Source organism: Salvia splendens, chromosome 10 (genome assembly GCF_004379255.2).
Source record: "Salvia splendens isolate huo1 chromosome 10, SspV2, whole genome shotgun sequence".
Taxonomy (NCBI): Eukaryota; Viridiplantae; Streptophyta; class Magnoliopsida; order Lamiales; family Lamiaceae; genus Salvia; species Salvia splendens.
The window spans coordinates 18438859-18454938 of NC_056041.1; the positions used below are offsets into that span (position 1 = coordinate 18438859).

At 40.8% G+C, this 16080-nt stretch overlaps 1 protein-coding gene across 1 annotated transcript; it reads right to left on the bottom strand.

The window, feature by feature from the left end:
• Positions 1–12725: 12725 nt before the first annotated feature.
• Positions 12726–14387, bottom strand: LOC121752715 (probable alpha,alpha-trehalose-phosphate synthase [UDP-forming] 7). The gene has a single exon (XM_042147815.1). It carries the CDS (start codon positions 14385–14387, stop codon positions 12726–12728), a length of 1662 nt encoding a protein of 553 aa, XP_042003749.1.
• Positions 14388–16080: the final 1693 nt, after the last annotated feature.

Sequence of the window (16080 nt, forward strand, 5' to 3'; positions counted from 1 at the left end):
TTCCACATCACGAAACTCTCGCCGTAAAAGGGAACCAATACCCTCGCGATCGCCACCACACCGACCACCACCGAGACATCCACCTGTGGTCATTGATGTGGAAGAAGAAACTTGGGATATCCGAGATCCTGAGCTCGATTTTTTCGTCCCAGATGATGAATATAGTAAGTTAACCTTTAATCATCGGTTTGTGATTTAGGGTGTACGAAATTAATTTTTTGTGAATATATATTTGATCAGCCAGATATTGATTTTGTGATTGAGGCTCCATAAATTGATTTTGTTGTGAATTTTGGTTTACTGTTTGGTTTGAGTTTTATATGTGCGTTTATTGTCTTCCTTCCTAGGGGATGCACCTGGAAAGTTTTCAGTTGCTTTCCATCATGGAGGTTCATTCTTCTCTACGAATGATGCGAAAAAGTATGTTGGTGGGCATTTGACATACTTCGATTTCTGTAACATAGACAAATTCCAGCTTATAGACCTATCGAGCATGATATTAAGGTTGAAGTATGATAGGAAGATGATATGTGAGTTCTACTACTGTGATCCAAAGTACAGTCATGACTGCGCAGGGGTTTTAATCGGAGGCCCGTTGTTGCCCATTGTTGAGGAAACACATCTGAAGGATTTCCTCAAAGTAGCGTCTACAACGACAAAGTTAGTTCACATCTACGTTGTGGAGATAACCCGGGCTCAAGCCATACTGAAAAAAATGAAGGAAGAAGCGCAAGAGTTTCTTAGTTTCAAGGCGTCTAAACCCCCAGGAGTCATTATTGAAGAGATTGAAGAAGCCACACCGAATGTGCCAAGGCAAAAGCCTAGACCGAAGAGGAAGCAACGGTCTCAGTTTGAAGGGCAACGACAGGAGCCTTTAATGATTGGCTGGTATGATAGGGATGTTGAGTTCGAGGAATATCTGACGAAAAGTTTAGAAGATGATCGTGCTCAGAGGAAGAGGGCTGATGAGGTAGCCAGGCAAAATTTGGCGAAAGCATTTGAAGCCGTGTCCCCTGAAGCTCCGGTCTCTGACTTTGGAGAAGTATCAATACATGACGTGGAATTTGTAGCAGAAAAAATATGTGTAGTTGACTATGTTGGAGAAGCAGAAGCTGGAGGTGGAGACTCTCGTGCACACGTACAAGAGGTAACGACTTGTGTGATTTACATATTGATTTAGTACATTATTTGTGATTTAGTTCTTGTTTGTAATTTAGTCCTGCATTTGTGGTACTGCATTTTGTAGGATGTAGCTACAGCTTCATCTGTTGACCATTCCAATCTGATTGTCGATTCCCATGCACAAGTAGCAGAGGTAATGAATTGGTGTGATTTTCATATTGATTTAGTACCTAATTTGTGATTTAGTTCTTGTTTGTAATTTAGTCTTGCATTTGTGGTACTGCATTTTGCAGGATGTAGCTACAGCTTCATCTGTTGACCATTCCAATCCGATTGTCGATGTCGCTGAACAGGCGACTGAGTCTGAATCTGTAGTTCACCAACCATATTCGGTCGGGCCAGGAGCATTTGTACAAGAAGATGTGTACCGACCGGTATTGGATGATGGTAGTCAGCCACAGCCGGACATACGGGTAGACAATGATTTCTTTCCGATCATTGAGGACATTACTCATGAATTGTTCATGCACGAAGCTCACACCCAAGTGCAAGAGCCAGCTCCAGCTGAAGCAGCGTGTGCAGAACCCGTACCGGTGATAGGAGATGTACCCCAACAGGCTGATGAAGGTGTTTTTTGTCCGTCAGCCGATTATGTTCCCGACGGATGTCATCTTCATAATGAGGGCAGTAACGACGAAGATGATGATAATGATGTCGGCCACTTTATCTCGTTGGCCAACATGTGTCGTGATGAACAAATGTTTACCTCGTATTACGAGTCGTTACGTCGGGAACAACAGTCGGAGGAGGTGGCAGGACAAGACGGGATTGAGTAGCCATCGGGCGAAGCAGAAGGGTCTGGCCAAGGCAACGGCGGGTCCAAGAAAAGGCAAAAGTACTCCCCTGTTGTTGAGAAAAGGAACTCGGCAGACTCAAACCCTCTGTTCGAGCAAGAGACGGTCGATGAGCTGCAAGATCTCGAGGACCTAGAGGATTTGGAAGGTTTAAGTAGAAAGGGTATCAAGTACACCCCATTCAAGCTGACAAATGATTTACCAAATTGGAAGCCTGGTGATTTTTTTAAGGATAGAGAATTTTTTTTCAAGGTTATTCGACAGTACGCAATAATGACGAGACGCCCGGTACATGTGAAGCAAAATGATGGCAAAAGACTTTGTGCTATTTGTAGATGAAAGTCTTGTGAATGGTATGTATATGCAAGACGGGTCGAAGCCCACAATGATACCGATTTTGTTGTACTGAATATGCAGAGAGACCATGCACACACATGCTCTCAAGTGTTGGATCAGATATGGCTGACGTCAAAAATGGCTAGCTGAGCGATACATGGAGAAGATAAAAGCGAATCCCCATATCCCATTGGCAGCCATAAGGCAGTGTGTGGATGAGGAGTTCGGACTCCGAGTTGGCAGGATGAAGGCGTACCGAGCAAGAGACAGTGCATTGCAAGGTATTTTTGGCAAGGCGGGACTCCAGTATCGGAGACTTTTCGATTACAAAGCTGAACTGGAACGGACACACGCTGACTCTAGTATGCACATTCACTACGAGAACTTCAGGGATCCTGAAGTTGTGGGCCAGCGATTCTTGAGGTTTTATACTTGTCTCCGGCCGTTGAAAAAGGGTTGGATGCGTTTTGTCGTCCGATTATCTTCTTGGATTCATGTTTTTTGCGTGGTATGTACAGAGGCCAACTTATGACGGTCATAGGAATTGATTCAAATAATGGTTGGTGGCCTATTGCATGGGCGGTGACTGAGGCCGAAAGCTACGAACAGTGGAAATGGTTTTTAGGCTATCTGGCAGAGGACCTCCTCATACATGAAAATGCCCCCAGATTTGTCTTCGTGTCTGACCAGCAAAAGGTATGTGTAATGTGATTTCATTAAAAGGTGTATACGTTGTTTGTGATTTCTTTTGACATACTTCAATTGTGATTTTTAAAATATTGTTGTATTCGGAGTGTGATTATAATATTGTTGTATTCTGTGTCAGTGGTTGTGTACATGTAACAATTTGTGGTGAATTTAATAGGGTCTTGCAAAGGTAATCCTTGAGGAGTTTCCACAGAGCGAGCATCGCTTCTGTGTGCAGCACATATACAACAACTTTAAGAAGCGTTTCATCAGAGAGAATTGTAAGGAGATTTTGTGGGAGCTGGCGACGAGTACAACCCAGGAAGAATATGTTGAGCGGATGAATGCACTGCGGATTATATATCCACAAGCACATCAATACCTGCTCGGCGTAGCTCCCAAGGAAAAATGGGTGAAGGCTTATTTTTCTCCGCATGTTTGCTGTGATGTTATCCTCAATAATATCTGCGAACCCTTTAATTCGAAGATAGCAATTGCTCGTGAGTTGGCCATTGTCACCATGTTGGAGGAGATCAGGACAAGTCAAATGGAGAGGATACAGATCAGGGGCCAGTGGATCAAGACATATGTTCATGCCCTGCCACTTGTTATCAAAGAGATTGTTGATAAGTATTTGGCGAGGGCTTCTTCATGGAGACCCACATGGAACGGACAAGATTCTTACCAAGTCTCTGGACCGTCAGGTCAGTACGTAGTAAACATGCGGGAATTTACTTGTTCTTGCGGACTTTGGCAGCTGAATGGAATCCCATGCACTCACGCCATCGCTACAATCAACAAGAATGGTAAGGATGTATCTGACTATGTCTCCCGCTATTATTTGCGGTCCACCATGACGCTATTGTACGAGAATGTCATCTACTACCCAATCAACGGGATGGATAATTGGCCGAAGAACTCAGAAGTTGGATTTGAACTGGCACCTCCTAGGACAAAGCGGCAACGTGGACGGCCAAAAAAACTGAGGCGTGAAGATCCACAGGTTCGTCAGGATGCAAATGGTTCTGAGTCTTTGCGCCGAACCTTTATACTCAGGTGTCGTCGGTGTGGACAAGATGGGCATAACAAAAGAACATGCACTAATGATCCTCGTATAGATGCCCGGACCGAAGTTGGACAGAGTTCAAGTTCACAGCCCAGTGATCCTAGTGAGCCACCCACTGTTCCAAGGCCCAACACTCGTCGGGCTACGCGGTCAAGCCAGGAGGTAATGACCACCATCACCTTTCGTTTTGATAAACATTGAAACTCAATTTGACCGGGGTTGTTTTTTGTAGACTAATCCCACTGATTCACGTCCCAGCACTCGTCGGTCTACACGGTCGAGCCAGGTAGTTTTCAACACCCTTGTTGTACTTTTACTTTCCATAAAATCCAGTTAACAATCACAATTTTTTGTGATATTTGTAGGACAATAACAATCTTCCTCCAAGCACTAGCACTCGTCGGACCAGGACGCATCCTCAACGTTGTGGCCGTCGAGGGGATCGTGATTGAATACCCGCGCTTGCGTAGTATGGGACTCAGCCAGGAGGCAATTGTGTTGGTTTATTTTTTGTGTCTCGTAGACAATGGTGAATGCGAACCCTTTTTGTCAAACATTATTCGGATATAACCTTCAGTGATCGGTAGGGATCATCATTAGAAGACACTTGTATTAACTATGCATTTTGTGTGTCGTAAACAATAGCGTATTTTAACTATGCTTTTGTCAAACTTAATGCCTGTTTTTTTGGAAAACTTTTGGTATGACTTTGGTGTATTCTGTATCACAAGTGCCCATAACCTACATCACACAAAGTTCTGTAAGTCGGGTGTTATTTCAACAGAAGATGCGTACTTTGGAAGTGATTATAAACTAAAAACTGCAAGGTGTTAGTTCATACGACAGTGTTCCAAAAACCATATTCTCGAACCAGATTTCGCCAGCGGAACTTCAAATTCTTATTACCAAAATTCCCCCTCATCGCTTGAAAAAAAAGTGGTACCATTAAATTAAGAAAAAAATTACAAAGCATAAAAATAAGATTACAATTTTCAGCATTCGGGACGTTTTTTTGGTTCTAAGAAGTTCTGAAGTAAGACATGCACACTCGTCAGTCTTCATGGTCAATTTTGCATTCAGATCTGCACATTCATCACTTTTGATGTGAAATTTGGCTTCAAGATCACCATGCACAATACTCTTCGATCGGAGTTGTTCTTCAAACCTGTCTCGTTTGAGCTTCATTCGTTGAAAGTAAGTGTCTTGGCTTGGCGATAGACCAGCATCAAACCAACGGAAGAATCTGCAATCGTCTTCCTTCCAGAATGGACACCGATAGTAACGTCGACCTGGATTAGCCGACGTCCTAGACGTCACCAGCTCGGCCGCGACATCGTGACTACAGAGAACAGCCGGTGGACGAGGCCAATCCCAATTGAAACTTGAACCGGAGGATTCCGTACTTGAAGAAGACATTGCAAGAGCGACCTGAATTGGAAATTCAAACCCAAACATATTCAAGTTAATTTATATGTCATTATTTATGAAAGTAATTTCACAAATAAAAATAGACCCCACAGCCAGCCGACCAAACATAACCCCACACATAACCCCTAAATTAAAAACGCACAGCGTCAGCTACGAAATCCAGCCACATTCAGCAACAAAATAAGCCAAAATTGATCGGATTACAACAAACATCGCCATCTCACAGACAAATAAAATCCCAAAAACAAACCTCCACCCAGCCAAACAACCATAAACCCTAATTTGAATACACCCAAATTCCGTTGCAATAACAACCCAATAAAAATCACCAACCCACGAAGGAATTTCAGTGCGGCAGAATAAATTGGGCTCTTACAACTATGGTTATATGGTAGAGTTCAAACGACGAATGAATCCCTTGTTGAACCCTTTTTGCGAGAAGGAAGTGAAGAGAGAGAAAGAAGATGAGAAATTATTTCACACTACACTCTTAACTATAGACAAAGGAACACGGTAGTCTGTGCACATCAACATTGAGTTGACCACTGTTGTCTGCAAAAGTAAATTATCAACGCAGAGCAGGACTGCTGCGACAGGGAATGGAATTGTCTTAAATGCCCTTCAAGGCAAAATGACTTTTTGGTCCGAAAAATGGCTACAAATATCTCATTCGTGATTAGGTTGAAGGTTAGGCACTTCTGGGGATATTTTTTTTGTTAGGGGTCTAGAGCGAAACTTTTGGAAACGTCAGGGACTTTTTATGTAGTTCAGTGTGATATCAGGTTGTAATCATGTTTAATAGTGTGATACAAGGTTGTAATCATGTTTAATAGTGTAAATTAAATTCAGTGTCATGTCAAGTTGTCAACTCATATTAAAGTATGTTGTTATCAGATTCGTGTAGTGTGCAGTCTTGCAGGTCGTGTTTGAATTTGGAATGTAGCAAGTCGAGTTCATATTTAGATCAAACCTTATGGGGCTGGGTTGGAAAACCCGACAACAACTCAATCCATATAAATTGTCACCTCTAGATTAAGGTATGAAAGGAAATTATTTCACACTACACTCTTAACTATAGACAAAGGAACACGGTAGTCTGTGCACATCAACATTGAGTTGACCACTGTTGTCTGCAAAAGTAAATTATCAACGCAGAGCAGGACTGCTGCGACAGGGAATGGAATTGTCTTAAATGCCCTTCAAGGCAAAATGACTTTTTGGTCCGAAAAATGGCTACAAATATCTCATTCGTGATTAGGTTGAAGGTTAGGCACTTCTGGGGATATTTTTTTTTGTTAGGGGTCTAGAGCGAAACTTTTGGAAACGTCAGGGACTTTTTATGTAGTTCAGTGTGATATCAGGTTGTAATCATGTTTAATAGTGTAAATTAAATTCAGTGTCATGTCAAGTTGTCAACTCATATTAAAGTATGTTGTTATCAGATTCGTGTAGTGTGCAGTCTTGCAGGTCGTGTTTGAATTTGGAATGTAGCAAGTCGAGTTCATATTTAGATCAAACCTTATGGGGCTGGGTTGGAAAACCCGACAACAACTCAATCCATATAAATTGTCACCTCTAGATTAAGGTATGAAAGACAATAAAGTAAGTGATTAGATATTTTATTTTTTATTATAAAGAAAGTGACTAAAATAATATGGTACAACACCAAATGGAATAATACTAAAATGACTAGGTACAATTTGAATTTTGAGAAAATGTTGATCCATTTAAAATTAGAGGCAACAACAATGTCAAATTTTCCATTAATTTCAAATTGTTTTAGAATAAGATTTGTTTAATTAATGCATGTATTTTGTCAATCATGTCAAAATTAAGATTTTGACATCCATTTCGCGATTTTTATTGAGCAATGAAGATAAATTTTATCGGAAACGGCTACCGCGGCAGTATCTTGGCAAAATTTGTCTTTATTACTCAACTAAAATTATTGAATGCGGAGTATATGTTAGTATGTCTTTATATAATGACAACAAAGTTCATACGTAAAATCACCGAATTAATCTTAATTGGGCGTCTTATTCTAATATGACTAAAAATGGCCACGAACAATTAACTATTATCAAAGTTGGAATATATAAAAAAACCTTTATTACTCAATCGAAATAATCAAATAATATATCAAAATCTTTGTCTTAATATATACTCCGACGATGTCCTTACATTAAAACGAATGAATTTTAATCTAAAACGATTAAAAATTGAAGTCGAGAGTGACAACCAAGCAGTGGTCTTTATGATTAACTCGAATAGATAGGATGGAAGTTGTTTCAGTCTCGTTCGAAATATTTGGAGTATGTGTGACAAAAACTGGTCTGTGGTAATTAGACGTCACCACGGTTCCGGAACCGGCGGTTCACGGTTCGGAACCGCCGGTTCCGGTTCAATAAATTGATGAACCTGAACCGGCCCGGCCAAGGTGTGGCGGTTCCGGTTCGTGAACCGTGGAACCGCCGGTTCAAGTGAACCGTGGAACCGCCGGTGATTGGCCGGTTCCGGGCCGGTTCGGCCGGTTCGGCGGTTCGTTTTGATTTTTTTTTTTTTTTTTTTGCATTTTGTAAATTGTAATTCAAGTTTAAAATGTAAAAAAACTTGCGTAAATAACATTAGAATGAAGCGATGTACAAATGTAATTTTATTGATACAAATTACAACTTCAAAATTACAAATTACAACTTTAAAATTACAAATTACAAGTTAAAATTTACAAATTACAACATAAAAATTAGAAATTACAACTTCAAAATTATAAATTACAAAAGACTTAAAGTCTTCATTACAATTTACAAAATTACATATTCGAAATAAAGGGGAGAAAAAAGAAATAAAGGAAAAGGACTTGAGCTCAACTTAAATTTAAACTTAAATTTAAAATTTAAGTTGAAATATAAGTTGAGATGCCTACGTATCCTCAATGCTCAATTGCATTTTGGAATCAAAGTCCACGTAGTTCTCTTACCTTGCTTACCTATTTGGCTTGATCGGAAGTATTGGCGCCTACTCTTCTTCGTCGGGGAAGTAGTCTTGGTCGGGTTGTACTACTAGTTTGTCCCAATCCGGTTCTTGGTCTCTAATTTCGGCGGAGCACCAATCATCAAGTAACATGGTGGCTTCCATGTTTTGTCCGGTGAGCCTACTTCTTCGGTCGTCCAAGACGTTGCCTCCAACACTAAAGGCGGACTCGACGGCGACAGTGGAAGCCGGAACCGAAAAGATCTCCTTGGCCATTGATGCAAGGATGGGAAAATCTTTCTCGTGTGAAGACCACCAATCTAGGACGTCGATTTGTTGGGGAACGGGACCTCCTTCTTCCTCATTGAATGAAAAGTGTGAGTCTAAATATAAATCTAACTCACTTACCGAATGTGCCGTCCTTCCTCCGCTGCTGAAGGCGTATAGGTCCGCCAATTGGGATTGGGTGTCGGGGTCATCAACTTGGAAGAAGCCAAAGTTCTGTGTTTGACGGGGGGGGTCTAGGTCGAACTTGGTGGGTAGTGTTGTACTTGACTTCGTAATCGTGAAAGAGAGACCGCAAGTCGAACTCAAAATTTCTTTGGAGGCTTGGGAGGTGGGGGAGGTTTATTTGGAATGTTTGGGCAAGGTTTATGTAGTTGTCGTCGTCGTCAGTTTGCAAAGCTCGGAGTGGTTCAAGATCAATAGAAGCTAAACTGTTGTAATAAAATTCTAAAATTTTGAAAGTACCAACTAGTTTCCACTTTGGATCCAAAACTTTGGCAAGCAAAAAAACTGTTGGGATCTCATTGAAATACTTGAGCCATTTTTCAACCATGTAATATAAAACACACATAAGCTCAAGATTGTTTGCGGAATTTTTCATTGCAGTTTTAAAACCAAGTGATATGATCATGCAATGTTCTAAAACACGAACGGATGTGCAATAATACACACCCGATAACTCCATAGTTGCACTTCGAAAATTTTTGAATAATTTAAATAAACTCAGGCTTTGTTCCCAACAAGAAGATGTTAGATATAAATCATCAACAGGGTAAGTTCTATAAAAATCAACTAAATAGTCTATATGCTCCATTGTAGATTGCAACATGTCATATGTAGAGTTCCATCTAGTAGAAACGTCTAAAGTAAACTTTGTGTACCTTATTTTCTTCGAGTGGCAATACTTCTTCCACGCCTTGCCAATTTGAGGCTTCCAGTGGATCAAGGATACAGCTGTAGTAATAGGTTGAATATGTCTTTGCCATAAAGACAAAGCATCTTGTACACATAAGTTTAAAATATGACAAATACATCGTTGATGAAAATACTTACCACTTATCACCGGGGAGCAAGCCGCAATTAAATCGGATATACTTGCGGTGTTGGCGGTTGCGTTATCAAAACCAACCGAAAATATCTTGTTGCATAACTCATACTCATTCAAAACTTGAATAATTAAAGAAGCAATTGCTTGTGCGGTGTGTGGGGAAGGAAATTGTCTAAAACCAATCAAACGTTTATTTAAAGACCAACTATTGTCTATAAAATGACAAGAAATACCCATGTAAGAATTTCGTTGGAAAGAATCCGTCCACACATCGGAGCAAATATTAACTTTGTGCCCCAAGGTGGATAGACTCTTTGCAATTTCCATTTTTTTTTCAAAATACTGCCGGTTGTTAGATCTTTGAGCAGTAGAGGGGGGAATTCTTTTTGCAGCAACATTAAAAGCTTGTTGCATAGTCATTTCATATTTTCTGTCATTAAAAAAATTGAACGGCAAATGTTTCATTGCCGCCCATCTTACCATGGTATCGGTAGTATTTTTGGGATCGTATTTAAATAGTGGCGTACCTGTTTGAGACGATGAGCCGGCGGGGAAGTTGATTTGGGTTTGGGATCTAGAATGCCCAAATTCCACGGGGTGTTTTGCCTTCAAATGGCGTGTGAGAGTACCATATCCCCCACCGATTACAAATGGATAGACTTTATCGCAATAGTTGCAATAAGCTTTGAACTCGCCTGTCTCCACGGTAGTGGTCGAATCATCAGGATTAGAAATTACCACCGGGACCTTCTTGTAATGTTTGGTGAAGATGTCGGATTTCAACTTTGGAGGCATCTTCTTCTTTTGTCTCCCGGAAGGAGGAGGAGCTTCGGCCTCCTCGTCATTTTCGCCAACTTGGCCGGCGCTAGAAGGTGGGAATTGATGCGATCCATCGTCGCCTTCGTCCGATGATAGATTCACATCGTATTCGAAACGCGAATCCGAATGTGGCTCTTCGTCGCCGAGGGTGGCAAGTAACAAGGCCGCATTTCGATCTTCTTCCTCCTACGAGAATTATACACATTAAAACATATCATATAACATATTAAAACATATTAAAACTTACTAAAACATATTAAAACATATAAAACTTACTAAAACATATTAAAACTTACTAAAACATATTAAAACATATTAAAACATATTAACATATTAAAACTTACTAAAACATATTAAAACTTATAACATATAAATCAAAGGAAGGACCACGCTGAGGCATTCCACAATAGGCCATCTTGCACAAGGATATAAGAAAAGGCGGTAGTCCGCACATAATCTTTTTCCGAGCAAGTATACCAAATGGTGCTCTCAAATTAAAGACTTATCATATAACATATTAAAACATATTAAAACTTACTAAAACATATTAAAACATATAAAACTTACTAAAACATATTAAAACATATTAAAACATATTAACATATTAAAACTTACTAAAACATATTAAAACTTATAACATATAAATCAAAGGAAGGACGACGCTGAGGCATTCCACAATAGGCCATCTTGCACAAGGATATAAGAAAAGGCGGTAGTCCGCACATAATCTTTTTCCGAGCAAGTATACCAAATGGTGCTCTCAAATTAAAGACTTATCATATAACATATTAAAACATATTAAAACTTACTAACATATTAAAACTTATATCATATAACATAATAAAACATATTAAAAAACTACTAACATATTAAAACTTATTATAACATATTAACATAGTAAAACATTTAATTTAGAAGTTTAGAACTTACTTGTAATCGAAGAGCGGCTCGCCTTCCCACCTCCTCCGCAACTTGTGCTCTAGAAGGGGCACGACGACGACGAGAGTCACTTTGATCTTGGGCAATTCCCTTGCCCCGATCACCACCACGACGAGATGAAGACATGATATTATGGAAATTGGAAGTAGAGAATAGAGAGTAGTGTTTATGTGATATTAACGTAAACAAGAACAACGTGAGTAAATTATGAGCGCAAATAACGTAAACAACTTGAGAGAAAGAGGATGGAGAATAGAGAAATTGAGATTGAGAGAGAAATTCTTATCAACACAAGAATGGGGTAAGTAGAAAATGAAGATGAGGGGGTTATTTATAGGGGAAAAATGTGATTAAAAAAAGAAAAAAAAAAGAAAAAATTTCAAATTTTTGAAATCCGGCGGAACCGCCGGTTTACCGCCGGAACCGCCGGTTTACTCGTTGAACCGCCGGTTTTTGGTCAGAAACCGCCGGTTTCGTCAACGGTTTTCTGACAAAAACCGGCGGTTTCTGACCCGGTTTCTGAAAAGGCTACGTCTAGGCCGGTGGTAGCCTGAAAAGGTGTCGGAACCGGTGAACCGCCGGTTCGGAACCGCCGGTTCGGAACCGCCGGTTCCGGTGAAAACCGGCGGTTCGGAACCGCCGGTTACGGTTCGCAAATTTCATGAACCTGAACCGGCCCGTCGGAACCGCCGGTTCCGGTCACGGTTCGGAACCGCCGCCGACGGTTCCGGTTCCGGTTCGGAACCGCCGGTGACGGTTCCGGGCCGGTTCAGCCGGGCCGGTTCGGTTTGGTGATGTCTAGTGGTAATGATAGACCCTTGATCTATCGGACTAGAGCACCAACGATTTGTAGTGAAACAAAGAACAAGATAAACCCTAGTTGAAGTGCTAGGGGGCGATTTCCACCAGAACCGAGAATGAGAATAAGCTTATACTTTATTTCTCAATGAATCAAAATACTAAGAATTCTATAATTTATAGAATTCTAAACCCTAAACATATCTTGCTAATCAAGAAAGATAATAAAATATTACAAAAAATATGGAATATAACTAACTAAAATAAGAGATACTAAATCAAATCAAATAAAAGATACTGGAGATGATTTTCAGCGAGATTCACTAAATCGAAGACCCTATCAACTCTCCCGCCGTTGAAAACCACCTTGCCCTCAAGGTGGGTAATGAAATAAGAACATGAGTGTCTCGTCCAAGGTGGAAGTACTCTCAAAATCTCCTGGGTCAAAAATACGAACTCGTTTCATCGCACCAAAGCAAAGAGTTCCATGCCCCTGTCTCGTACGAGTCGATCCAGAACGATCAATAGCCTCAGTATATGAGTTCATAACAAGTTCTGCAATATGCATCCAGCCAAATTCAGAACCTTGGCCATATATTTCCCATTCTGCAACTTGTGGCCACCTTAAGAAGTAGCCATGCTCAGCAGAAAGTCCAAGTGTTTTGCAGGGAAGAAACCACTTGCTTAAGCTGTCCCTTCCTTTTCCACTGACCATAAAAACTAGATTTTTGGGATCACCAGGCCGTGTGTTTATGAGAGATAGAACTTGGGCACTTGGAGTCTTAATAATTGAATTTTGAGACATAAGTGTGCCATCGTAATCCAACAATATAGCCCTCCTTTTAGCCCTGCAGTAAGCTGATGTTATCTCATCCATTGAAAGCTTTCTAAAATTTGGATCTAGTGCCACCACTCTGAACCCGAAGCCAAGACCAATACCCCAACATCTTTTTCTGAAATCGTCAACACAAGTTCTCTCCATATCCTGTAAGAAGCTTCTAGCCGAAAATGCTACATCACGAGAGCTCACATATCGGTAATGCTTCTCATGTTGTAACTCCTTCTCTCTCTCGGCCAATGATATAGCCTCGTACATTGCCTCTGCTGTTGATTCAACATTCCAAGGATTTACACGAATAGCACCACTTAGGGAAGGGGAACAACCGATGAATTCAGAGACCACCAACATGTTCTTCTTAGGTCCACTCAAGTCTGAACCTGGTTTTGCACCTGATACTCCTTCTTTGCAGACTATGTATTCATAAGGAGTCAGATTCATCCCATCCCGCACTGCTGTCACCACAGCACATTCAGCAATACTGTAGTAAGCCATCCTTTCACTGATTGATAGAGACTGATAGATAAAAACTATAGGTTCATATCCAGGCCTTCCAAGTTCCTTATCGATTCTCTGGCAGCTCTCCCCTATTTCGCGATTTATTTCATCCAGATTTATCCCTTTTCCTCTGGAAGGATTGGCAATCTGGACCAGAACAACTCTTCCTTGCCAAGTCGGATGCTGCTTCAGCATGTGCTCCATAGCTAAAAGTTTCAAATTTATACCTTTAAATATGTTCATATCATCGAATCCAAGCAACACAGTTTTGCCAGTAAACTGTTGCTCACCATCGACCAAAGCATTCCCCAACAAGGAAACTTTCCTCATCAGAGGTATTGCCCTTCCAATAGAGATATTCCCTACAAGCTCCTTGTTTGCCACAACAATGGCAGCACATGAAATAATATCCACATTATCCCGCTGTGCAATGCGCTCCCCATCAAAGCTGTGTCTGCTTTTGGTAACTGTGGAAGACACTGGAGGGGAATGATCAACAACTGCAAAGCCTGAGCTGATCAAATGAACAGTCTTAATTTCATGCTTTTCATCATCTACCCATGAAACCTCATCCGTTAATTCGGGAGCAAAGTGGGTAGTCTCCACACCTTCGTTATATGCTTCCGGAATCGCATCACACGAGACATCATCAACGCTGCAGAAAGTTGGCGCTGCATCAGTTATAGAAGACTCCAACATGACTTATCTCGGTGCATCAACAATAGGCTCAGATTGATGGACATCATCCCCCATATGTGAATCACCCTCAAGTAACTCCGGAGTAAAACGATGATAGACCGCCACCAAGAAATCCTCCCACGAACCATCAATGTCAGTTTTTTGATAATTATGAAACCAATCGGTCGCCGGTGGATTGAACAAGTATTTCGTAAGATAAAGACGATCATCGAGGGGAGTGTAGTGGTGGTTGTAATATTGTTGGACCTCACAGATCCAATCCAGGGCCTTCTCTCCGTCGAAACGTGGTGGTTCGAGGCGGAGGCGCGGTAGGGCATGGGTGTTGATACCAAGCGGTGCTTTTGAGACCGACGGCGGAAGAGACCAGCCCCGCTGAGGTCCCATGACTAGCTACTGGTCCGGTGGCCGAGTATTCCACGGCTGATGTGGTGGCGAGCGCTCGTCAAGGCTGTCCGGAGGCTCCTCGGTCAGTGTATGAAGTCTGAAATTGGCTAGAAATTCTCCATGAGCAGCAACCAGTTGGCGCAAGTCCACGAGGATCTCACGGAGAGCATGTTGTTGTAAAGATTCCTAGAGAAAAGCCATGGAAACAAGCGGTGGCTGCGTGGCTGTGATGATTGGAGTATGGATTGAGATTGTGAGGATTTTGTCGTGAGTCGTGAGTTTTGAGAGATTTTGATGGAGGAAGAGTAAACAATGGAAGCACCAGTTGATAGACCCTTGATCTATCGGACTAGAGCACTAACGATTTGTAGTGAAACGAATAACAAGATAAACCCTAGTTGAGGTGCTAGGGGGTGATTTCCGCCAGAACCAGAATGAGAATAAGCTTATACTTTATTTCTCAATGAATCAAAATACTAAGAATTCTATAATTTATAGAATTCTAAACCCTAAACATATCTTGCTAATCAAGAAAGATAATAAAAGATTACAAAAAATATGGAATATAACTAACTAAAATAAGAGATACTAATCAAATAAAATAAAAGATACTGGAGATGATTTTCAGCGAGATTCACTGAAAATCGAGGACCCTATCAGGTAATCAAACACATATATTGTGAGGTTAATTCAGTTGCAGGCTGGTCGTCAGGTCGGGATACAGGTATGTATTTACATGATGAGCCACCAATTGGGGTATGAAACTTGTTATTGAGCGATCGTTTGAGAACCTCATATGTTCGAGCTGGATAGACCGTAGTATTTTTTTAAGGGTTATGCCCTCTCTTGTAACCAAAAAAAAATTGACCACAAACTCGATATTATTGGTGCTACGGTTTTTATAAGAATCAGAATTAAATAATTTTCAAAGTTTGAAATATAGTATAAAAAATAAGAACTTGACACTACAATTTAAATTTGGTTGAAATTTAACCTTTAAGCTATAATAAACTTAAAAATGCAACCAATGTACAAACAATCTTCAATCTCGGCTTCCTTGTTTATATCAGTGCGTGTTGTGTGTCATGAGTGTGTGCTTGTTTGGCAATTGGTTTTTGGGTTGTTCTATGGGCTTGATTGTTGGGGTTGGTGCTTGAGCTTTATTCTAGCCCGGTTTAATTCTTTTAGACCACCAATTCAATTCAAGCCATCGAGCCATATCGCCAATATGAAGCAGAAAAGCAAATGTGGCTGACACGTTGGATGTCCACGTCCGCTAACGAACCTTGACGCACGCCGTGTCTAGTGC

Coding starts and splice junctions, on each gene's coding strand:
- LOC121752715 (XM_042147815.1), bottom strand. CDS start 14,387: ATGTTGGAGTCTTCTATAACTGATGCAGCGCCAACTTTCTGCAGCGTT.